General features: G+C 37.0%; 3 protein-coding genes across 5 annotated transcripts; 2 read left to right on the plus strand and 1 right to left on the minus strand.

Moving 5' to 3' along the window:
- The first annotated feature begins 5,265 nt into the window (after positions 1–5,265).
- Positions 5,266–15,615, plus strand: LOC134005468 (macrosialin-like). Of its 2 annotated transcripts, none has more exons than XM_062444370.1 (6): positions 5,266–5,397; positions 6,558–7,147; positions 7,609–7,728; positions 9,700–9,768; positions 10,290–10,464; positions 13,032–15,615. In XM_062444370.1, the coding sequence occupies exons 1-6, from the start codon at positions 5,349–5,351 to the stop codon at positions 13,169–13,171; spliced, it is 1,143 nt and encodes a 380-aa protein (XP_062300354.1). In that variant the 5' UTR covers positions 5,266–5,348; the 3' UTR covers positions 13,172–15,615. The 2 variants fall into 2 exon arrangements, with proteins under 2 accessions (XP_062300354.1, XP_062300355.1); XM_062444371.1 differs by having other exon boundaries at positions 5,288–5,397; positions 9,700–9,769; positions 10,297–10,464.
- Positions 15,616–19,358: 3,743 nt separating this feature from the next.
- On the minus strand, positions 19,359–22,564 carry slx1b (SLX1 homolog B, structure-specific endonuclease subunit). Its single transcript, XM_062444811.1, has 5 exons — positions 21,838–22,564; positions 20,938–20,989; positions 20,373–20,699; positions 20,054–20,269; positions 19,359–19,767 (listed from the first exon to the last, which is right to left on the minus strand). Exons 1-5 carry the CDS (start codon positions 22,008–22,010, stop codon positions 19,738–19,740), a joined length of 798 nt encoding a protein of 265 aa, XP_062300795.1. The 5' UTR covers positions 22,011–22,564; the 3' UTR covers positions 19,359–19,737.
- Positions 22,565–22,572: 8 nt separating this feature from the next.
- zgc:112271 (uncharacterized protein LOC553698 homolog) lies at positions 22,573–25,084 on the plus strand. Of its 2 annotated transcripts, none has more exons than XM_062444812.1 (4): positions 22,573–22,606; positions 22,876–22,940; positions 23,619–23,716; positions 24,838–25,084. In XM_062444812.1, the coding sequence occupies exons 2-4, from the start codon at positions 22,878–22,880 to the stop codon at positions 24,935–24,937; spliced, it is 261 nt and encodes an 86-aa protein (XP_062300796.1). In that variant the 5' UTR covers positions 22,573–22,606; positions 22,876–22,877; the 3' UTR covers positions 24,938–25,084. The 2 variants fall into 2 exon arrangements, with proteins under 2 accessions (XP_062300796.1, XP_062300797.1); XM_062444813.1 differs by lacking the exon at positions 22,573–22,606 and adding an exon at positions 22,637–22,665.

A 25,084-nucleotide genomic window follows, 5' to 3' on the forward strand; every position in this document is an offset into this window, starting at 1 on the left:
ATTGCACAGTTTCCTCTCGTTTGTCGTCATTGAGGGCGGGGCCAACCAGTTTTTCAACACCAGGATTGGCAGAGAGTGACCTCATTAACATAACATTTTCCCGGGAAATTAAACGGATAGGGAAATTGAAAACACAGTGCTGCCATAGTATAGACGGAGACCAAATTTGACCTTGCGTTTTAATTTCATATTAGGGCATTGCATCAGTAAAACTTTATAAAAGAAGTAAAAGTTTTCTTTTTATCAGCTTGAGGTCTATTCACATACACACATTCTATCAGTTTGAAATATGATACAATGAAAATTGTTCCTGTTTCATAATCAGACTTAAAATCTAAACCTGTTTGACAGCATTGTTTTCATGAATTATAAATGTAATGCAAGGCAAGGTTTATTTATATGCACATTTCAACAACAAGGCAATTCAAAGTGCTTAGAATAGAATAGAATTAATACAATACAAATACAATAAACAATGGTGAAAAATCAAATAAAAGATAAGCTCAAATAGAATTAGACATAAAACAGTAGAATATAAGTTACAGTGCAGTGTGAGATATTAATCAAAAGCCTTATTGATTTGATTTATTATATTTGATTTTAATAAACAGGAAAGTACATATCAGCTCTCTTAGTATGAAAACATGATAACTGTTCCAATCCTCTGTTTTTAAGTGTTGGCTGCCATCATTGATTATATTTTGAACCTTAAATTGGACTTTGATATAAAAAAAAAAATTAGAACAAGAAAGTCCCTATTTAATCAATAATAGCTATAATATAATAAACTCCTCTATAAATGTTAGTGGTCTGTGAGAGGCAGATTTTTAAATATGGTGGAAACTGAAGCCTAATGCCAAAATGCAACTTTATAATGTCTTTTTTTTCTCTCTAAATCTTTGTGCACTGAGTTTGAATAATTAAACCTTGAAATAATCAAATGTCAGTTCATTTAGCTAGTTCCCCGCACATAGCATGTAAGCATGGCGAAGCATCTGCTCCCCGCTCACTCCTCTTTAATGGTCCATGCCTCTTCGCCACGGTCCTCATCATCACCATCATCATCATCATCATCATCATTTCTATCCATGTTTCAATAGCAAGTGTTAGATCATTTTTAACATGTGTTTGATACTTTCAGTTTCAGGCGCACACAGTATTACAGGTAAGATGACCTATTGAATACCTGTATACAGGCTGTAGGAGTTGGGCCCAGACCTCACAAGAACTTCCCGATGGATATGTAAAATTGTCGGGGTGCTCCTTTAAAGCTTGCATCAGATGTACAGTATGCAGGTTTTAAAGTGGCTGCTGAGGTGCATTTGATCACTTCTATGATTAAATCAAATGAATCTAAAACATTGTTTTTTTTCAATGTTCCAACTCGTCCTCAGAATGTTTAGATATGTACACGTTTTTGGATGTCTTTCGTGGCATTTGACATGTAGCTTTAATGGGCAGACAATGAAATGCTGCAGCAAGACAATAGATAGCAAAAAGGAAGTAAACGAACATGTCACATGCTCAACTGTTTTTTAAATTGCTTCTAAAGCAGCAGCTGTACTCTTTAGTCACGAGGTTGAGGTGAAAACAGGGTTAGGGTTGTTCAATATGCAGGTTCCTTCTTTAGGCCTTCAGTCACATACTGTCACATACTGTACTGTCACATACTGTCACATACTGTTATGCGGTCTGCAAATATACTCAGTATTCTATTCATTGAGTGATCCATGTCCACCTATTACTACTATTAATGCAACTACTGTGCCTACTATAATACTAATATAACACTATTATTATCAGTTATATTATTACCACTACTCCTCTGACTAATGCTGTAACTACTACTGGTGCTACTACTGCAACATATACCACTATTACTACTAAGCCTTCTACTACTAGTAGTACTATTATAACTAGGACTGTAACTAATGCACTATTACTACTACTACTACTACTACTACTACTATAACTACCACTACAACTACTGCTATCACTAATACTACTATTACTGCAACTATCACTAGAACTACTATTACTACAAATACTATAACTACTGTAGGAGCCAAAATATGTTTTGTTTATGTTTATATTTACTTGGGTTGCACGTATTGCGTCACATGCATTGATTGACACATGGGTGTGGTTTCCCCTTATTTTACCTGTTCACTTGGGTGGCGGCGGGAGATTTGGACAAAGCGAGTTAGTAGAGCTCCAATATTTTCTGTTGACCGTCACCACCGTCATCATCATCACCATCATCTTTCATCACTTTATTCTCACAGTCGGATCACATGAGGGTTTTTATATGGGATTTTTTATTACTAATACTGTTACAACTACTGCTATCACTAGTACTGTAAGTACTACTATAACTAGGCCTACTATTACTACTGCTACCACTATAACTAACACTACTATTACAACTACTACTACTACTCCTACAACAACTAGTATACCTATTACTAATACTGTTACAATTACTGCTATCACTAGTACTACTATTATTACTACTATCAAAATTACAATTAGGTTACTACTACCATCACTGTGTCTAGGCCTATTAGTACTGTTGCTATTAGTATCCTAACGCCTGGTGTGAGTTAACTAAAACAGAATAATGCTGTCCCAATGAGCCAGGTTTCTGTGTGTTTAGATGGTCGAGGTTTAAACATCATTTAGTACGAAATAACAGAGAATGGTATTTAAACCGCAGTGAATCCAGCTCGGCACAGGTTTCGTTTCATATTAGTGGAAAATAGAATGCGACCTTTCTTCCAGATTTAGGCAACAACTCGCTCCACATTGGTTTCGTTTCCTCCGTACTGGCATCAGTTAGTAAAGTCGAAAGAATTACTTGCACTGTCAGCACTAGCACTTCCGGTAACTGCTTTCAAAATAGCGTTAGAAACGTGCCGCCTTGCTTGTTACAGTACATTCACATGACTGTTTATTTCAGTTGATATTAATGCTTTAATTATTCTCATGCATGCATCATGACTGAGCCTCATCTGACACTGCTCGGAACTTAAAATTCCCACATGCACATAAAATCTGAAAGTCAGGTTTGAATTCGAAAAATGTGATAGTGAAAGTTCAAATTTTACATTAGAAAAATAATGTCAAAAATGTCTGTAAATCAGGCGAAATGAGCAAAATAAACTACTGCTATTCTCTTACAGAAAGGCTTTTAATAGGACTCGAATGATGTAAGCAGTTATATGATTTTGACATTTCAAAATCAAAGTTGACACCTGTGTAAGCACATGGATTTGGTCTCAATATCTGAAATGTATTTTTCAAGTAAATATTCATTTTAATGAATTCTTATGAACGAACAAGGTTTTCTAGGGTTACACCATGGGACATATAAACTGAGCAAACCTGACCAAGTCCCAAAAATGTCAATTTATGACTAACTGTTAAGAGCCTCTAACTGTCAGGCAGCAGTTGTGATCATCAGGGATCCTTCTCTGTAAAAAACACTTCCTGTTATGTGGTCTTCTTCACAGTTTTAACAAAATGACATCTTAAGTGTTGGTTACACTACAAGACACTTTATGTGTGACATGATTACCTACTTCATCTACTACATTAAGTCTCATCATAAGTTTTCAATAAAGCAGAATTCCCTCTCTCATAGCAATCATCTTGCTATGATAAAAAAATAACATCCATTGTGACAAGTCCACTCACACTCACACTCACTGTAGATATGATGTCATCATGTTTATCAGTCCCCTCTGTTTTTTAATCGTGCTCCACATGATGAGCACAATTTGCTTACCTTACATGTTGTTCCTGCTGTGTTGACACATGCAACTGGTCTCAAGGCCTTTTTGAGTAATCATGCTCCTGCAGAGACTAAGATAAATGTCTATGCAAACCCGAAAACAGAAGGGTGTTATGTGTAACCACATGTGACAGAGGCTCACTCAGGGCCGATGCAAACATCTTCCCACACTTACCAAAAGCTGTCCGGAAATGTGTGTCAAGAAACCTGATTGAGAAACTTATCCAAAAACTGTGTCGAATGTCCTTTAATAACAGCTGTTCACATTTGCGGACGTTCAGAAGCATTTTTTTTAGCATCTGTCTTTGGAAAATCTGTGTGGGACTGCATTTTTTTTTTTTTTCAATGACAGGCCAATCAGAACCTATCAACAGAATAAAACCAGTCATAACAGCAATGTACATTTAAGACACATTTTTCATTTCTTGTCTGTGTAACTATTTACCTTCATGGAAGTCTGCAGGTCCACATACTGCATACAGCATAATGTGCAGTATTACATTTAATACTTTAGTATTAAATGTTTAGATCATGACCAGTAATGAGAAAGAGTCAAAGTGTTAGAGTCAGGGTGTTTCAGGAAGGATAAGAGTGGAAATGAGTCACGGGTCAAGGGAGCGTTAATAGACTCATTTTCGATCGTTTTGTTTAGTCATTCAATAATAATCATATGTCCTTGTTCCTTCTCCTTCATCTTAATTAGAAATAGTGACAAGCAAAAATGGAAATATATATATATATATATATATATATATATATATATATATATATATATAATACACATATAACAATACAGTGAAAACACACCCATACAGTCACCGGTCACTTCATTAGGAACACCTGTGCAATCTAATTCAATCCAAGCTCTGCTATAAATTCTATGTTTATAAGTTTATACATTTTCAGTTTTTGCTGACATTATTAAAAAAGTGATAATTCTACTTTATGTTTATTACTGAGGTCATACTAAGTGGTGGTGGTTTACTGGAGTGCATTATATTGACTGGTGTTCCTGTTATTTTGTCCATTCCATTAACATACAGGATAGGGGCAAAATATTAGGAACACCATTCAGTATAATGCACCCTAGTACATCACCATCTTTCAGTATGACCTCAGTAATAAACATAAAGTAGAATTATCACATTTCTGATAATGTCAGCAAAAACTGAAAATGTATAAACTTCATAAGAGTAGAATTTAGCAGAGCTGTTGTATTGCACAGGTGTACCTAATAAAGAGGCCAGGCCTTATTTTTAAACTCCTTTAACTTTCTTCTTAGTTCATACTGACTCATTCATATTTGGAATGAATCAGTACTATTGTTTGTTATATTGTTGTACCGACACTTTCTAGAATTATGTTTCTGAAAATGAGTGACACTTACCTTTATTTAAACAAAAACCCATGACTTCCGGTCATGCGCTCAGTATATCTTCAGTAGCTTGACGTGACTTTATAACATAGCGGAGAGACTCAGCGCGTTCGCAGCACATTGTCCGGAGGAACGCAGCTGTGTGAGCCACTAACCGTCAGTCAGTCACCACCTGTCACCATGAAGAGAGCTGTTGTGTTCGTTTTTATCGCCTGCTGCGCTGTCTCAGGTAACTACCATTTCTATCCAATCAGAAACATGCGATACGTTGTTTTTCAGCATGTTAGTGAAGGAACTTTCGCTTTGCTCCACTACATTTATAATCATTCTATAACATAACAAAGTGTCGTCGCTTGTGTTGCTTCACTTATGTCAAAACTACAGTGTTACATCTCATTCCACGCAGCCTTCTCATATATATTAAATCATTCCTGCTTTACGTAAAGTGCGTAATGAACCCGATCTTTGTTGTCTTTATGGAAGCAGAGGCAGATGTTTTATTGCGACCTCTCTTTGACTTCCTGGATTGTTAAGGGAACAGAAATTTGCGCAGTCTTTCGATAGTGTTGCACTTGTGAGTCACATGTCTGCTGGGGTGGGATGTTTTTTTTTTAGTAGAGGACAGGATGAATCTGCAACTTGTGTTAACCCCAAAGTTCAGTGTTGAGAACAGCAGCCGGATATTCGACATTTTCTGACATTTAGACGCCACTTAAGCGAGTTTTCTTGCATTTCCCGCCCGAGTTTATCATCAGATTATCTCTAACAATATATATTATTAATGTGTTTTTCTATCTGGTTGCTGTTTACTTAATGCTGAACACTGAGTATAGATCACTTACTTTTTTATCAATGCTTAAAATCACTAACCATGTGTCACACTGAAGCTGATCACATTCAGTAATATGAAAGTGATAACCTTACACTATTCAAGTTAACCATGGTGTATAAAAACCCAATCATCCTTCCTATCTGAAGTCTAAATTAGGACATATCAGTGACTACCGAGCATGATAAATGTGCTGTGGACTCTGTACTTCAATAAATATTATGTCATCAGTTGACATGAAAAGCGGTCAGGCTATTAAAGTGTAACAGATCGTTTCAATGTTTGTTTTACTGGACTAAAGCTACATTCATTAGTATTTTCTATATTAGCATTGGATCAAATGACCATGTGTCATGTGTTCTCTTCAGTTCCACACAGCTTTTTATCTTCCTTTAGCTCATTGTTTTGGTTTCAGTTCTTATCAATGCTGAACCAGACAGATGTTTTAAGTGAAAAACATCTGATAAAGCCATTGTACAGAATATTCTTCAGTTGAGAAGTGATGTATGTGTGAATATGCAAATGAATAAGTTTCACTCCCTCGTCTTTTTTATCTGAAGCGTTATCACTGGCTGAAAATGAAAAGAGGCGCAAACCTTCTGCAACCGTGTCCCCTGCGGGTGAGTTTGGGGCCAGCTCCCCAAATCCAATTATCACTGCCAAGTCTACAACCGAGTCTACAACGGCCGCCACCACCACGACAACTGAAGCCCCCAAGCCTACGACTACTAAACCCGCTCCCAAGCCTACGACTACACCCGCTCCCAAGCCTACGACTAAACCCACTCCCAAGCCTACGACTACACCCGCCCCCAAGCCTACGACTACTAAACCCGCTCCCAAGCCTACGACTACTACACCCGCTCCCAAGCCTACGACTACTAAACCCGCTCCCAAGCCTACGACTACTAAACCCGCTCCCAAGCCTACAACTAAACCCGCTCCCAAGCCTACGACTAAACCCGCTCCCAAGCCTACGACTACAACCCCTCCCAAGCCTACAACTAAACCCACCCCCAAGCCTACGCCTACACCCCCTAAACCTACTCCTGCTGTCAACTTGACTACGGGAACCTACAACCTGACACAAGAGAAAAAAGTTTGTCTTATGGCTCAGATGGCAGTGCAGATCCGGCTGGTAACACCAAAGGTACACTTCATCAGACACTACAGACATATAAAAAGTCCCTGCAGGTCTAAACCAGGGTCGGACTGGCTGATAGATTAAAGATAGATCCAATTTTCTGCACAGATTCTTAACTTAAGCATTGGCCATCATCTTTCTGGCCTGTTTTCATGAATTACCTACTGGTTCAGCATGTATGGAATTTTCAGCACAAATCCCTATCTCAGCTTTTGGCAATTGTAATCATCAGCAATCTGTTTTCAGGAAATGAGACAAAAGTTCTTATTTCCTCAATGTGGTATATCTAATGACTGCAGTAGGTTAAATATGTGTCATCTTTGTGTCATGAGACAATTGCTAATCCTGTAATTCAAGGTAGTACTGTTTTCTCTAAGGAAACACTGTGGCAGGCATGGTATCTGCTGGAACATTCAGGTACAAGTTGGCCATCTAATTGTCTTGTTTTCTCTCGGTTCATCTTTCAGGCCAATGGAACCTTCATCATTCAGCCAAAAGACACAGAAGCAAGGGGATTTTGTCAATCAACCAAGGCCAACCTTACCCTTGTGTTCAAGGAAGGTTATATCACCTTCATGTTCAACAAGGTACTTTTGATTTCCTTGATGTGTCCTATTATGGCATTGTATTGACAAGTAATTGTGTTGATAAAGATAGTAAGAACAGGACATGTTTTTGCAATATGTTATCTGTGATCTGCTCACACCGATTTGGCATTTTGCTCCAAGTGTTGAGCAACCATTTTTAGTCCTGTGACATTAACACAACTGTGCCAGTCAGTCTCTTGACGAATAAACAATTATTTGACTGGTCATGTCATAAAACAAGTGGAGTCAACAAAGAACTGTTAAAAAAAAAAGGGGAAGTAAAGTTGACAAGCCTGTTCTTTTAGCATGTGACAGACAAATCTGTCACGCTGCCTCACGCACAATAGTTGTATGATTCATCATTAAGGGACACTCCAGAACAGATTGAAGGACCTGTTCTGGCCAAGGAGGCATAACATCAATGTGTCATTGTCAACTACAAAATCTAGTTACAAATACAATTAACTAACAACAACATAGCTTTATCTAGCACTGCATTTTAGCAAATGGAACACAAATCTCCCAACATCAACAGGTGCTGTAGTCATGGAGATCCAGTCAAGAAACATGAATTGAATTAAGACTATATCACTTCACTTGAACTAATATAATGCTCAAAAAGTAAAAACATCATCTGCTTATATAATAATATAAGCTTTGCAAATGCTCAACTCCATTGGCTGGCCATCTTTGGGTAAAATATTTGAGAACCATTTTAGAAAACACAATACCTGAAAGTGATTGCTGTACATTGTGTGTCAATCCATAAAACCATTAACTCAGTTGACCAATCACGTGGTTCTCGACTTTGTCAGCTAAATACCCGTCCAGCAAGATAATTCAGCAAAGCAAGTCATGGAAATGCTAATATGAAACTACTAGTCAGTATCTGTTCTGTATTTTAGCCTCTGCTTGTGAGCTAGGTGTTAATAAGGAAACAGTTAGGATTAGTTTTCTAGATAAACAGACTTGGGTCTCTATATGTAATCTCTTTATATGTAATGCGAGTCTGGGCTAATACTTCCGTTAGCTTCCGTAGAACCAATGCTATATAATAGAGGGCCTTTTCTGTTTCAAATTTATGAGAAGTGAAACGTGGTCCTGGGGTTTTCTATCAATCTTCTAACAAATGAGTATCTGTGAGTATGGGATTTTAAACTACCTTCCTACAAGTTCCCTACCAGTCCTGCACTTCACATAATAGCTTGTCATAAATGTTGGTTTGGCTTAAGCTTGTGGGGAATTGTTTTTGTTAAAGGACCTTAAAATCCGATATGTTAAATAAGTTATACTTTTTTTTTAAATGTACCATATTTATAAAGATGTGTAGATTGAACTGCTCAACATACTGGTGATAAAGGTTTTGTTCCAAGATTATAACGTAATAATAGTTAGAAAATGACATTTTAAACTGTATTATTATTATATTAGTGGAGATAATACTTTACATGTAAATAAAACAGATAAAAGTCTAATAACATGGAAGAGATAACCTGGCTTTGTTAGCTGCTCAACTAGCTAATTTGCTACCTAGCTATCATGCTAGCTAGCTAGTTAAGTTTTACCAACCTTTCTTCCACCTGAGGAAGGCTAGCATTATGTAGCACTTTCGCAGACTGTTAGTAATATAAGAAGTTACATGAATGTGAACATGTAACAGTGTATTAACTCCTAAATAGTGCATTTGTTTTTTTAATTCGACAGCTCACCTCTGAAAAAGATGTGAGTGATAAAGTGTTAATACCACAGACCAGACAGACACCTTTTTTTCTTTTTATAGCTGTGTACGTGCTAAAACAACAAGCTACCTTAAACAATCTTTGTTCGTGATGAAAAGGACTGCAGTAAATTTCCCATCATATTATTCCATTAACAATGAATTAAAAACAAAATCTCACGGTAAAATGCTGTGTTACCTTTAATTACCCAATCCCAATAGTTGACCTGTCCTATTTTCCTTTTTTTCCTCAGAGCACTGCTGAAAATACTGCCTACGTTAATGATTTGTCTTTCCAACTGGCCTACCCCTTAGTCAAAGATGGTAAGTCAGAAATACTCATAATTAGCATTTATAAGCAGTATATAAACAGTTCAAATGTTTTATTACACACTATAAAGCAGATAGTAGACAGTGTTTAATATTGTATTGATCAACTGCTATAACCTTAAAAAATGAATAAAATATGTCTCCATTCTTTACTATAATGTAGTGTGTTAAAAAACCATTCATTAGATGCTTGTATACTGCTCATAAATGCTAAAAATGGGGACTCAAAGTAAAGTGTTACCGACAACTAAACTTTAGACTCTTCTAATTGGGTCACTGCATGTTCATTGGTAGCTGCAAGTGGGCGTTACACAAGACTGGCAAATATTAACATAGACACGAAGTCAACTTCCTTGTTTGTGTGTACAGACATAATCTGTGGAATTACTGTTAAGCATGTCTTGCTGGTAACATCCAACCTACTTTTAGTACTATTCAGTCTAACAGGTTTAGCTCCATATCTAAAATTGTATTAGTTGTTCTAAGCAGACTTGATTTTTTGCTTTGCTTCTCGGCTGCAGGTACGGTTTACCGTGGCCAAAACAAGTCAGTGCATCTCTTTGCTGCAAGGATTGGACGCAGCTACTCCTGCAAAACTGAATCCTTTCACATGGGCAATGGACTCTACCTGGATTTCAAACAAGACAGGGTGCAGGGCTTCAATGTGACCGCTAATGAGTTTGGCGCAAGTAAGTATTCTCCAGTGGAATTTTTCTTTATTCTGAACAAAAATGTATCAGGCTCTTTTTGTTGATTGGGGGCCTATAAAATATGTTTTGCCCTTTTTCAATTTTACAGGCTCAAAAATGCTTTATCTGAGAAGCCATGTTTAGGCATTAATATCTTGAAAAATTTTATTTTATACTCACCAAACTTTGTAGGATGAAAGAGAAACATGTTCTAAGTAAGACTGAACCATTAAAAGATTGTACTACATGCCAGTTCATTTTCTATAAGGCCCTGGATTTGGAGAAAAAAAAAAGTTCTAAATTCCTAAATGATTGCTATTGAGAGTATTATAAAACACATTTGTTGCACCTAATGGTATCAATCATTATGTTTTCTTCTCACACAATATTTTATTGATTTTGTGCCAATATTTGAGGTATCTACCACTAATAGACATGAAGATACTATCAATAAAACAGGTGTGGTAGCATTTTTTAGTACAAAATATGGTATGTCTTCCATCCTACAAAGTTTAGTGAGGCTAGGAACAATACTTGTCAAGATATTAACGCTCAAACATGGCTCCCCCAGAAAGGCATTACTGAGGCTACAAAATAAAAATAATAAGGGCTGAGAAACTATGGAAACATAAGATTTGAACAGAAATATTTTAGGTTACACAGAAGGATCGTATTAAAACATGATCATGCTGTCTATTAAATGCCTTGTTACATCCATTAGTATCATTCTAAAGTAAGAAAGTACTTAGATCCTTTACACAATGCCATAATGTAATCATGTTCCATTAAGAGTATTAAATGATATTTAATAGTGCAGAGGAATAATCAGCAAAATATATGTAAAGTTCTTATTATGGAGAATGGCCTCTTGCAGCAAGGCAACTGGTTGCTATATGAGTACATACAAATTTACATCATTTACATAGAAGAAAGCAACATCTTGTTCAGCATTGGTCATATTATATGCGATACCTAATAGGTGTGAAACCACCAAAGCAGTCAACAACAACAACAACAACAACAACAATAATAATAATGATAAGTTACAAAAGGCTATGAGATGCTAAAAAATAAAAGACAACAGAAAAATAGAATAGTGCAATGCAGAAGCATACACTTACCTCCCTTCAAAGCACTGTGGGTTTGAGATGATTCACTGATACCACAATGTCATGTATGGTATCTTCAAACTACGTGGTGAATTCTGGCTATGTGGACAACACTACATCAAGGACAGTTTAAACTTTTGGTCTTGGAAGAAAGCTTTTTTTAGTCTTCTTTGGGTTTTTTTTGAAGATTTATTTTTGGGCTTTTTGCCTTTATTTACTTAATAACTGGCAGAGATGCCGACAGGAAGTAGGGAGAGAGAGGGGGGGGGGGGGGGGGGTGACCTGCAGCATAGGTCCCGAGCTCATTTCAAACCAAGGACCTGCGATTATGTGGCATGCGCTCTAATCACTCGACCTCCATGGCGCTCCATCTTCTTTGTTTTCATTACATTTATGGCAGCTGTAAAAGAAAGTAGTTACTTTACAGATACAGATTCCTATTTGACATACCTTAACATCATTAGATAAATACAGTGCATTGTTTTACATTAAACTACCAAACAGAAAATAATCCATATAACAGTATAGGTCAGTAATCAGTATTTAATGACATGTATGAACTATTATGTAGCATATAGTCAGTAGCATTGAGCACTACCCACCTGCAGGCCAGGAATTTCATCTTTTAGACAACTTCAGTTTCGTTATTTCTTTCTTCTTGAAATAGCCAGAATGTCAATAATGTAAGAGTTTTTTTTTAACTTTGTACCCAGCATGCACACTGCTCTGCCATTGAAAACAGAAGAGTACCTTAGTTTTTCAAATTACAGGTCTGAATAATAATAAATGAGTATAATACAGAGACTATAGTTATGGAAGTCTATGACTGCCACTTATAAAATCAAATCATTTAAGTAAATAAGATGTTTCCAGTTGACAATTAAAATATGAACTTAATTTAAATTTTTAGTATTTTTGAAAATGCGTAATTTATGCAAAAAATGAAACCTTTTTTCATTGTAATGCCATGATGAAAATGACATTGGACTCATTCTCATATGTGATATTCAATATTGGCATTTAACTTGATTTGAGGTCATTTTTAACAAATATATTTTTAGATGTAATTTATTTAATTTTAGTAATAATTATTTATTTTCAAACATGAAAATGTAAGTAAAATTTTAATTTTTAAATTATTTCATTTTTATGTTGGCAGCCTCATACTTCCGTATAGAAAAAAATAATACCATAAATAAATCTTTACCGCTAGTGGGTAATAACTTCATTGATTTTACTGACATTTGCACTTCTTAATGTAAACATCTTATTAATTATTGATATATTAATTTAGGAAAATATGAATACCTTCAATTTCATATTGTTTTGTTTTTGTGTTAGTGGTATTACATGCAGGGAATTAGTTATATAGATGTTACTGAGTAGAGGTCCGTGATTCATCTGGTTTGATCAGTTGTCAGAAGTAAATCTAACATGTGTGCATCATGTGTTTTCCAGCTGACTTCTGTCCTGCTGACCAACCAGATTACCGCGTTGCCATTGCGGTGGGTGTGACGTTGCTGGTGCTCATTGTCATCGTGGTGATTGCCTACCTGCTGGGCCGCAAGAAGAGGGCTGATGGCTACCAGTCTCTGTAAAGTCACCCAGAGGTCACTCCCATCATATACCAAAGTCAATGAGGCTGTGATCTTTCTCAGGGGCTAAAGGGCACTCCCACTGAAGCCTAACTTACCTGTTATGTCTTGGTTTATCAATTTTACTTTATTGACAGTGTTTTAACTAAAAACTTCCTATGTATGGAGGCTTCAGCATGCCACTGGAATAGGCTCGCAATGTTACAATGTTTTATTATAATCAAAAAGTAAAGTTATATTTTTTTTAAAAGACAAAACTAACCCTTAATCCTTCTATTGTGTATTTAAATGCTGGATTAATATTACATTTTAAAATGAAGTACAAAAAATTATTTTAAAAAGGTGAATAAATGTTTTATTGTTACTTTTTTATCTCATTTATATAAGCGTACCTTTCATATTCAATCTCACAATTACGTTTCTCTGTAATTCAAAGATATTAATCAGTTATCCATCTAATAGTTCAATCCTAAATCCCAGCTATTATGTGTCAGCAGGAATCTGGCCAATCAGGGCGCTCTCTGCTGGAACTGGAAACTGTAAATGTTAAAACTGAAACAAATGAATTGTGAGATGAAGTTTATTAGATACATAAGAAAGTAAAAATGTTAAAAGTTTTGTATTTCAACTTTTTATTTATTCAGAATTTAAAGACAGGTTAAGGAAATAGAATTTGTAATTGGATTAGTCTTTACTCTCTTACTTTAAGTGTCAGTTTGTAATAGATGTATTATTGTTATTCCAGTGGCACACTTTAGACTCCATACATATTGAAACACATTGAAAAGCCAATATAAACCATTTTTGAAACGTATCATGCCAATAGCCGTTGATGTTTTGCTGACATACGGTCTTTAAATGTCCATTTTCTTGTATTCAAAGTTTCAGGCATATGCCCACTTGAATCATCTTATCAAAAGTGGACAAGCCTCTGAAACAGTATTTCTATATTTTCACATGAAAAAATGCCAAGGCCAATAATGACACATCATAGAGACTGACATCGTTATGGAATTCTTATATAAAAACTGACCTCATTAGAATCAGGTCGCGTTATTCTTCCCCCAAAAGACAGCCAGTGTAAGTGGTCAGTACTGCATTAGATGTGTATTTTTATATTCTAGTATAATCAGTCTAACCCTACATAATACTCTCGCTAAACTCTTGAGGTGAAATAAACAGCAGTTGGATTTTATTATCTTTTTCTATTAAAACTATATGCAGCCTTTTTTCCTTTTTAAATTCATCATGAATTTAATTTTAATTTTCCTTCATTGTTTAAGCATGTTGCTTTGAATGTTTTTTTGTTGTTTTTTTTAAGAATCAAATCATCTCATGCATGCTGTCAGCTTAGTGGTTTTTATTTTTACTGTTTCAGTAGATGAGGAAAGCAGTCCAATCACCAACTTTACTTGTAATTAAAGAAGGTACCAATTTACATTATTAATCAGCACAAAGGGAAATTAGGAGGATGTTTTTAAGGGATTATATTGCTACCTGTTCAACATTAATTGCACTGATTGCTTTTTTTTTTTCGTACTATGTGTAGCTGATGCTGTGTATTCATAGAAATGGGACATACTGGTTATGTGAGCCAGCCATGAGTGGAGTCTGGACCTAATTCGATTTCTGAGGTTATACAGTCATTACATCCCAGTAGTCTATCCACCACCAAGCCTACTCTGTCACACTGTAGTGCCTTATACCTGTATATGCTGAACTGACAATGACATACAGTATACCACATGATCCTCATTGGCAGAGGAAGTCCTTAAAGTTTTCAGAATAAAATGAAACTGACAATTCAATGACAACTGCTGATGAAGATCACTGGAAATGGCAGAATGGCAGTTTTTTTATAATCCTAAATTCCTATCATCTTCATCATAAAGGGTCAGAGATATACACTCACCAGCCTCTTTATTAGGTTCACCTGTGCAGTTTAATTCAATCCAATACAACAGCTCTGCTATAGATTCTACATTTATTTAAGTTTATACATTTTCAGTTTTTGTTGACATTGTCAAGAAGGTGATACCTACCTTATGTTTTTTATTGAGGTTGCAGTGGATGCTGGTGGTGATGTACTGGATTGCCCATCACCATCACCCACCACGACCTCAGTAATAAACACATAGTAGAATTATCACCTTCCTGATAATATCAGCTAAAAATGAAAATGTATAAACTTATAAACATAGAATTTATAGCAGAGCTGTTGTATTGGATTGCATAAGATTGCACAGGTGTACCTAATGAAGTGGCCAATGAATGTATTTTCTCCTTTACGTTTAGTGTTGTGAAGATATCTGCTTCTAATTTGTGTGAGTAGAGTTCAGTTTGTGCTTCTCAAATCAGTGAAAAATGACATCTGAAAAACTGAAGAGCTGCTTGTCTTTCTAGAATCCACATCTTGATTACTCAGCAATCCACAGATACCTACCTAAGAGCAGGTCCAGAGCAGGAATGTCCAAACTATCAGGGTCAGATATCTTAAAACCTGGACAAATAAGACAACAATAAGGAAGTTTCATGTGTGTGAACTGGCCCTTTAAGTTTACTGAAAAGCAGGCCAGACTTATCTTTAATAATACACAGTGTGGCATGGCAGGAGTTTGGCTGTCTGGATGTGATGTTATTAGTAAAATGTAGGTCACTGGTTGATTGATTTCAGCCTGTCTCAATGATTGTCAGCTTCTGTAGCAGCTAGAGAAGAGTGCACTTAAAAGACCCATTGAACTCATGAAGGATCCGACCTGTTGCTCACAGCTATACTTCCACATTGTGTCCACCAGGTGACGCTGTGATGTTTGGGAAGTCTATAGAAAATGAGGGACCTCACTGTGTATGTACAGTTATCCACAGTGTGTGAGCACTTTTACCTGTTGTTAACCTCCTGTTCCAATAAAGACTGATATATTTCTAAATGTGTGTGTGTGTGTGTGTGTGTGTGTGTATCTTTGTTGTGAAGCCTCCTCAATACCGTCAATATTAAGATCATGAAATATGGGACTCAAGTATTACTTAAAGTCCCCCTCCAGTTCTTCTTGTTCCTTCCGTTGGATGTTTGAGCTTCACAGTGCAGAATGATTTATGACACCAGCCAATCCTGGTCCAATATTCAACTTGCACAAGTGTGGAAACTTGAAGCCTCCAGTGCACAGACACTGAGAATTGGACTTTTCAGCGAAGGAAGAGACAGGAGAACTTTAGAAATGAGCAATATTTGCATATTTAACTTTTCTGTGAAACATTGGACACAAATGATTAGTCAAAGCAGAGTACTTTTATGTCTTTAAACATGTCTGCAGGGGATCAAATTTGAATGTTTACGGTAATTATATATTTCATTCTTCCACTCTGTGTCAGGATCCCTGTGTTACCCTTTTGTTCCCTCTTTTTCCTCCCCTTTTGTGGGAGTTTTTTTTGTTTAGTTTTCCTGGACCCCAGTGGAGGTTGGCCTCTAGCTGGGCGGAGTCGGAGTTCTCCTCAACATCTGCAAACCTGCCTTCTATCAGTAATCAAGCCACCACTCACAGTATTTAAGGACCGGTCATCATCAGTTTACCTATGTGGTATTGTGCCTTGGCTCCTTCTACTTCTAGAAGTTTTTTGCTGTTTTCTTTCAGTTTGCTTACCTGTCTCTCTGTGTGCAGAATCCCAGGCTTCAGCCACCATCCTGCCTCACCCCTGGATCCCTGAACTCCGCTCCGCCCTAGTTCTCCAGCACATCTCCCCCCCTGCTCTCAGTGGCCTCCACGGACCCCCCTGAACCTCAGCTCAGAATCACTCCTGAACAATATTCTATTCATCTACCTGGCTTCCTCCGCTCTGGATTCCCTCTGCCTTTGACCTCTGTGCCCAGAAATAAAACCTGGTTTGTGAAGAACTATCTGAGTCGGTGTTCTGCATTTTTTGGGTCTAAATCCAAGGCATTATGACACTCTGCTACATTTCAGAGGCAAATTTGGCACTATGTATGTAAATAAGGGAATGTATGAGCAAGTGGAGTCCAAAGTACAGTTTCCTTATTTGTCATGTTTTATAAAAGCAAGTTTTTCCTTTCACTTGAGTCTCATTCGTCCTTATACTTGTGTATCAATATTATAATAAAGATCAAGTAAGTAAATGAAAAGTGCTTCACATACTAAATAATAGTCACACATTTAAAAATGATTCCTATTTCTGGTAAATTAGCAGCTCAGTGGCTTCATGAGTAGACAATAAAAGCAGTCATTCCATTGAAGTACTATATAAAGCTTAGAAGTTAGTGTCTCATGTTTTTAAGGGATTAATTCATTTAATACTGGAGCTCTAGTAATTGGATGAAGTGGTTTATAACAACCTATAATGTAATTATAAGCAGATATAAGGACATGTTTAACCCTCACATGCTGCTCATATTCTAACTCATAATTAGTCTCAGCACCAATTCACATTAATAAATTCCCCATCAGTCATTAATACATTTTTGATTAATACTTTAATGAAGCTGCAGAGATCAAACGGAGTCTTTTTATTTATGGGGGGAAAGACACAATCACTATTTTATAGTCCAGGAGAACATTTCATACAGTAGATTATGAAGAATACAACAACATGTTTTAATGGTGATTTACATTACCATTTTTGTACACTGTGGTTCACATTTAGGGAAAAGTCTGACTTAAAGAAATGTGTGTGATGTTTTTACAGCTCTCAAATGTAAAATTGGGTCAAATTTGACCCTGAACAGTATGTAAGGGAGTATTTAATAATGTTACGTACTGTATATGTCAGTATAAATTCTCCTATGAAAACATATTTTGTATTATCACATATTTAATTATACTGTCATTCTTACCTGTTTATACAAACTGACGACTACATGATTGTATTGTTAACCATTTATTAACTATAAATACTGCTTTTTAATGTCTAAAGTGGGGATTTAAAGTGGCCTAACTGTTGTGCCCTTTGTGCATGGTCTAAACTGTAGTTAGGCTAATAATTAATTCATGTAAACAAAAACATTAAAAATATATCTAAAGTTTCTTAAATGACCTCAGATGGATGCATATTGTCCTACTATGATACTAATGTGGCAGAAATGGAGGGCGGGAGGAATAAACTAATTAATTGGAAGAATAAAATGTAAGTACTGTACAACTACGCCACCAGGGGGAGTTTCGGACCGAATGCACCCAGACACAGATAGTGGTTTAAGTATAAAAATAGATATTTATTTATGCTAACAAAGAAACAATTAAAACAAAATATTCAGGATAGAGTCAAACAATTACAATACACCATCATTATAGGTGAAGTGGACTAAAGAAAGAAACAAAATCAAAATACTTAACACAAGAAAACTAAAGTATTATTTAAACAAAACAATCATTAAAACAAACAAATCATGCAATAACCCAAACAGTCCAGACACGAGACTTAAAGCGATAGTTCGGCGTAATTTTCGACCTAGCGTCATATGCGCTGTGACGTCTATCTAACCACCCGCTCCGCTTTTTTTTTCTTCATTTTGTCGCAAACTGGTGGAGTTAGAGCCATCAGCCGAACGGCTTAGCACAGGCGCTAACGGACCCACCAGTGTGGCTCGTAAATTCGCGAGATCCCCGCACAGATCTCTAGATGTACCTTAGCAGTAGCAGCAGAGTAAAAACCATCAGGTAAGTGTTATTTGAATAAACTCTTGGTGTACTTACAATCTTTTAAATGCATTGATTTATGAGTAAAGACCCTATTTGTACTACAGTATAAGTTTGATAACAATCCAGGCATTATTAGTGGAGTAATTTACGAGATACACTGGTGGGTCCATTAGCACCTGTACTAAGCCATTCGGCTGATGGCTCTAACTCCACCAGTTTGCGACAAAAAAAATTTTTAAAGCGGAGTGGGTGATTAGATAGACGTCATGGTGCATATGACGCTAGGTCGAAAATTACGCCGAATCATCGCTTTAAGTCTTAAGACACAAGCCAGCCCGAGGGAGACAAAGGAGCAAACTGAGCACAGGAACACCTGTTCAGCTAAAGTACCGGACCTGATGTGGATCAGGCCCAAAACGAAAGGGGGAAGGGTGGCAAGCGAGTCATCCTGCCACACTAACATACATTAAAAACAACAACTATTAAAATCATTTCATCACTCTAAATAAGTCACAACAGTCATAGCAGGATATACACAGATAATGATGACTCAGTATTTACTCACATTACATAGCTTACAGATCATGTTTTACATTCAGTGTATGCAGCAAATGTGTTTTCTAACTTTAACAGAAAACTACACTTCAAACACAGTCCAAAACATTCTTGTTTTATTTGTCACAAACTGCATTAAAAAGTATTTTTTCCCATATTATTAATACATTAAACACAAATGCAAATATCATTTTATAAAAGATACTTCATGATCACATGTATAAAAATATAACAGTGATTACAGTACAGAGATATTGAGCTACTGTACAGTTTGAAACGGCATGACACACAATCTACACATCATTCTCTATGACAGCCTCATGTGGCACCACAGTTCATTAAGAAGGAAATAATAAGTTCATTCCATCACATCTGCAGTTCATCTGCCCAGTGGCTCTGTGAGAGAAAACAGGACAAATCAGTAAAGCATAAACTCGGTATACCCACTAAATGTTTTTCTGTCAGAGCCTCTAGCTTCATCAATTATTTAAGGAAGGATGTGAGATGTTTGTCTCAGTAGTTTATTCAGATGTGCATGTCTGAAACAATCTTTATCCTCACTCCTAATATGTCTTTATTTGTTATTAGATGGCAATATTCAATAAGTAGAACAGTTGCTAGATCTGCATATTCTACACACACACACACACACACACACACAGCTAATTCTCCTGTAACCTACTTGAGATGCAGACGGCGTGAACTCCTCCAGGTCTCCCAAGCAGCCGTGTTTATGGCGGATGAGACTCCCCCACAGCACTGAGCGATGACAGGCCGGACAGCGGCCCTCCACAGGCAGGAGATGGGACGGCTCTGACTTCAGGAAATGCTTAGCGAGGCAGATCACATGACTGTTCATCCCACAGGACGGGTGGAAACAGCTCAGCTTCTCTGACAGCTGAAGAGAATGCAGGTGTAAATGCAAAAAAACCTGTGATCAGACATCCTAACCAGATCACATGTTAACACTAGGTGCTTATGTATATATAATTGGATTGTACCTTGACCAGCCCTCTGCAGAGGAAGCACCTGGATGTCTCCTCCTCCTCCTCCTCCTCCCCTGCAGACTGCAGTGGCAGCTTCTTTTTAGCTCTCACACTCCCAAAAGCGATGGGGATGTGCAGTGGAGGCTGCAGGCTGGGCTCAAAGTCCATCCTGTATTCCTGCTTGAGCCAGCGGGCCGTCAGTGGCAGCCTGTTCCATGGCGCCACCCGCAGCATATTGGAGACAACACGCCAGTGGAACTGCAGGCTAGACTCTTTTCTGGAGCGCCGAGAGACGTGGGAGAGACGTCTGGAGGAGTGAGGATGCTGCCAGGCCCATTCAAACTGACAGAGAAATACAATGAGTGAATTATTCATGGATCAAAGCAAAGTCACGTGCTGGAAGTGGATTTAAAGATGATAACAATGGAAACGGATTGCCCAGTTTTCAAGGAACAAATGGCAAAATGATTCTATGCCTGTTCTTCACAGTATCAGATTAACATTGTATATCTTTAAATGTGATTCAAATATAATCACATTCAAAGATAGTAACTATTACTCATATAAAAATCGTACTTACTCTCAGAGCTGCAATATCAGAGGGAAAGCCGTGTATAATGAGGACCATCTCCCTGAGGAAGACAAAGGAATACAATCAGTATATTACTAACTATATGAGGCTATAGATCATGTACTACAGTGTAGATCATGTAGAGTGTAGATCATAAAGTACAGCATAGATCATATATTATAGTATAGCACATGCTATGTTGTACGATACTGTAGTACAATATAGATCATGTTCTGCAGTATAGATATGTAGTACAGTGTAGTATAAACAGTGTAGTATACTACACATCTATACTACAGTGTAGTACAGACAAGTAGCACAGTGCAATATAGACAAAAAGTACAGTGTAGTATAGACATGTAGTACAATGCAGTATATATATATATATATAGTACAGTTCAGTATTGTTATGTAGTATACTGCAGTATAGATATGTAGTACAGTGTAGTATAGATATGTAGTATACTTCAGTATAGATATGTAGTACAGTGTAGTATAGATATGTAGTATACTTCAGTATATATGTGTAGTACAGTACAGTATAGATATATAGTACAGTTCAGTATTGTTATGTAGTATACTGCAGTATAGATATATAGTACAGTGCAGTATAGATGTGTAGGACAGTATAGTATAGATATGTAGTATATTGCAGTATAGATATGTAGTACAGTATAGCATAGTGCAGTACAGTATATATCTGTAGTACAGTAGTACAGTATGTGTAGTACAGTATGTAGTACAGTACAGTATATGTAGTAGGCTACAGTACAGTACAGTATATGTAGTAGGCTACAGTACAGTACAGTATATGTAGTAGGCTACAGTACAGTACAGTATATGTAGTAGGCTACAGTACAGTACAGTACAGTATATGTAGTAGGCTACAGTACAGTACAGTATTCATACCAGGGTCCTTTACCGCTGGTCCTCTTAGCTCCTCCGCGGTGTCTTCCAGCATTGTGTTGTCCGATCCTGCGTTCAGGGTTCACTGTGAAGCCGATGTAGATTCGTCCTTTGAATTTGATGTTGATGCAGTACAGCATGTACACACCATAGAAGCTCTCCTCCTCTACTACCATTGTAGAGGTAACTAACTGCAGCTTCACACTTCAGCTGCTGGTAAAACGGCCTAACGGCTCAGTGTTAGTATCAGATAACTGCGTGTGTGCAGACATAAACAAAAAGACCCAATATAGAATCAATGTAACATATAAGACCTTTAAACTGCGGTAAAACTGCCATTTTCATGGCACTGTCACAATGTACTATACATATTAAAGTGTGTCGCGCAGTAACAACAGATGTTGTGTTTAATTTTGTCCACAGCAGCATACAAACAATCTTCATTAGTAGTCCGCCAAGCTGCCTGATTACAAATCATATTCAAAAGGGCGCACTGTGTCTCACAGCGCTGCTAATAAAAATCACTTTATGATTAACTAGTGCTTGACATTACCTCATGTTGAATTGGGAGTTGAAGAATACATATATTTATTCTTACATTTATCACCGTATATATTTAGTTCGTCTTTCGGTGAGGACCTCTAATATTATGATTCGCTACTTCAAAATCTATACCCCGCCTATCATTCTAGTCACTGGATCTGATTGGCCATAGCAGTAAGTACCGTTATGTGATTGGGCATTTACTTGGCCGGGCACCACTTCATTCACGGTAACTAAAATCAGTTAAAAAAAATACTACTCAAACTTAACTTCTGTGTTTACTTTATGGTAATAATATGTTTGTACATTGAATCAGCTGCTCTCTTTTGTGCTGCAGCTGTGTGTTTGATTAAAACTGAACAATTAAACTTTGAATGCAGAATAGATTACTTCCGGTGTCAGTCTGTGAGCAGGCACATCTAGATATAACGTTATATGACAAGTGTGCTTTATTCTCTTAAACAGCTGATTTATTAAATTGATAACTGTTTTTTACAGACATGGCTGTAACAGCTGATCACATCCGAGATAAGCTTATAAAGGAGCTCGCGGCAGTGCACGTGGTAGGTGTCTGGTTATTCTTTGCATGACAAGTTCTAACTGAGCTGACACACGCGACGAATCCAATTCAAAAAATTGCCCAATTTTAGTTATTACATCATATCTGCTAAATTACGAACACAATGCATACCAATTAAGAGCTGATATAATTATTTCATATTTATAACAATTCGGCACACAGGTAATAGACTAAAGTAATAACTAACTTCTCGTTCCCGTCCTCCACTGTGCAATGTCTGCATTAACTACAGTGGTGTGTTAGTAGAGGAGTCTGGTTATAAATGTTAATGAATTAAGGTATAATTCCTATTGGTGTCAGTGCAGATTCATGAAGTGTTAGCCGAACTGATGTTGTATGTGAATGCTATGTAGCTGTTTGTCAATTATAGTAGTTTTATGGCGGATAATTAACGCAGCACTAAAAATGAATATTTTTTCAATGAAGTCTGGTTGAGCTCTTAGATAACAGGCCTCCGGCTAATTAAACAAGGTAAAACATTACTTGTATAATAATGTTTGTAACAAATATTGATGGACTCAGACAGGAACAAGATTAAAGCACATCATCTTACACAATTCATTATCAACACAATGAGAATGAGTTGTGTCTGTTGGCTGTTTGCTGATTAACCTTTGAATCTGGATGGTAGGCCTACTAACATTTATCTTGCTTTCTCCAGGATGTGGAAGATACATCACCCAATAGATGTGCTGCTAGCTACAAAGTCCTGGTAGTGTCACCTCAGTTCGAGGGAAAACCACTGTTACAGAGACACAGGTATTACTGTCATATAATGTTTGTTTGCAGTCAGTGTTGGGCAAGCTACTTGTAGTGAGCTAAGCTACCAGTTACTCTACATTAAATGAAGCTTCACTACACTGAAGCTACCCACCAGAGAAATGTAGCAAGCTAAGCTACAATAAAATGACAAAAGTAGCTTAACTACATCAAAGCTTCTTTTCTTTTTTTTTAAACATCGAACCAACTTCATTTCAAGTCATTGCTATCTAGTGATCAATAAAACTGTAAGACAAACAGATAGGCAAAACATGTTCAGTTCAATAGTTTATTGAACTGTTCTCTCTCTGCTTTTACTGCTACAAAACCATGGCAACAAAAAACAATAAAAAACATAGTCACATAATCACAACAAACAGGTGGTGTGTATATGCTACTGTGGGGGAAGCTGACTGACTATATATAAACCAATCAGCTCATTTCCCTTTTTCAAGCATACTTAATATTATGTCATTTGACAGGTGAGGTGTCAGGTTCCTCACTCCTCATTTTGTGACAGCAATTTTACATGTCGGTTTCATGTCTGAATAAGAGTTCCCAATAACTTTTATGTGAGAGTTAAGACAGAAGTCTGATGAAGATTGACCCATTAAAGGTGTAGTGCGTAGAATTTAGTTTTAGTGTAGTTTTAATGAAGGTATAATCACCTTTTCGTCACCATAAAATGAGTCCTTTATATCTACAGAGGGAGTGGGTCCTCTTCCACAGAGCCCGCCATGTTGCACTGCCATGTTTCTACAGTAGCCCAGAACAGACAAACTAAACACTGATTCTAGAGAGGGCCGTTCACATTTTTTGTGTGTTTTACGGCTACCGTAGGTTCTCCTACATGCTTGGAAGGGGAAAGGTGTGTGTATGGAAAGGTGTGTGTATGAGGTCAGTTGGTTGAAATCCTGCAACATCACCACTAGATGCCACTAAATCCTACTCACTCAATGTGCTCTATATTTAGATTGAAACTCAGCTTATTTTAAGTCTAAGTAACATTTGTTGTGTTGTTTATTGGCTGTAACTAACAAAAGTAAGAATCTTTCATAAACTGCTCTCATTGATAACTGTACACGTATAAACTCTATACTGTGTGTGTTGTGTTTTGTCAGGATGGTGAATACATGCTTAGCCGAGGAGCTGAAAGAGATCCACGCGTTTGAACAGAAGACCCTCACACCAGAACAGTGGGAGAAACAGAAGTCACAGTGACATACACACATCTCTCACGACCCTCACATCAGTACACAATTTCTACTATGAAACAGGCCTTACACTTCTCTGATAGCTAGAACACAGACACGCGCTGTGTTTCACTTCTGTAATGTGGATACCAATGCAATAAACAATTTGATGCTG

This window comes from Scomber scombrus, chromosome 23 (genome assembly GCF_963691925.1).
Source record: "Scomber scombrus chromosome 23, fScoSco1.1, whole genome shotgun sequence".
Lineage (NCBI taxonomy): Eukaryota > Metazoa > Chordata > Actinopteri > Scombriformes > Scombridae > Scomber > Scomber scombrus.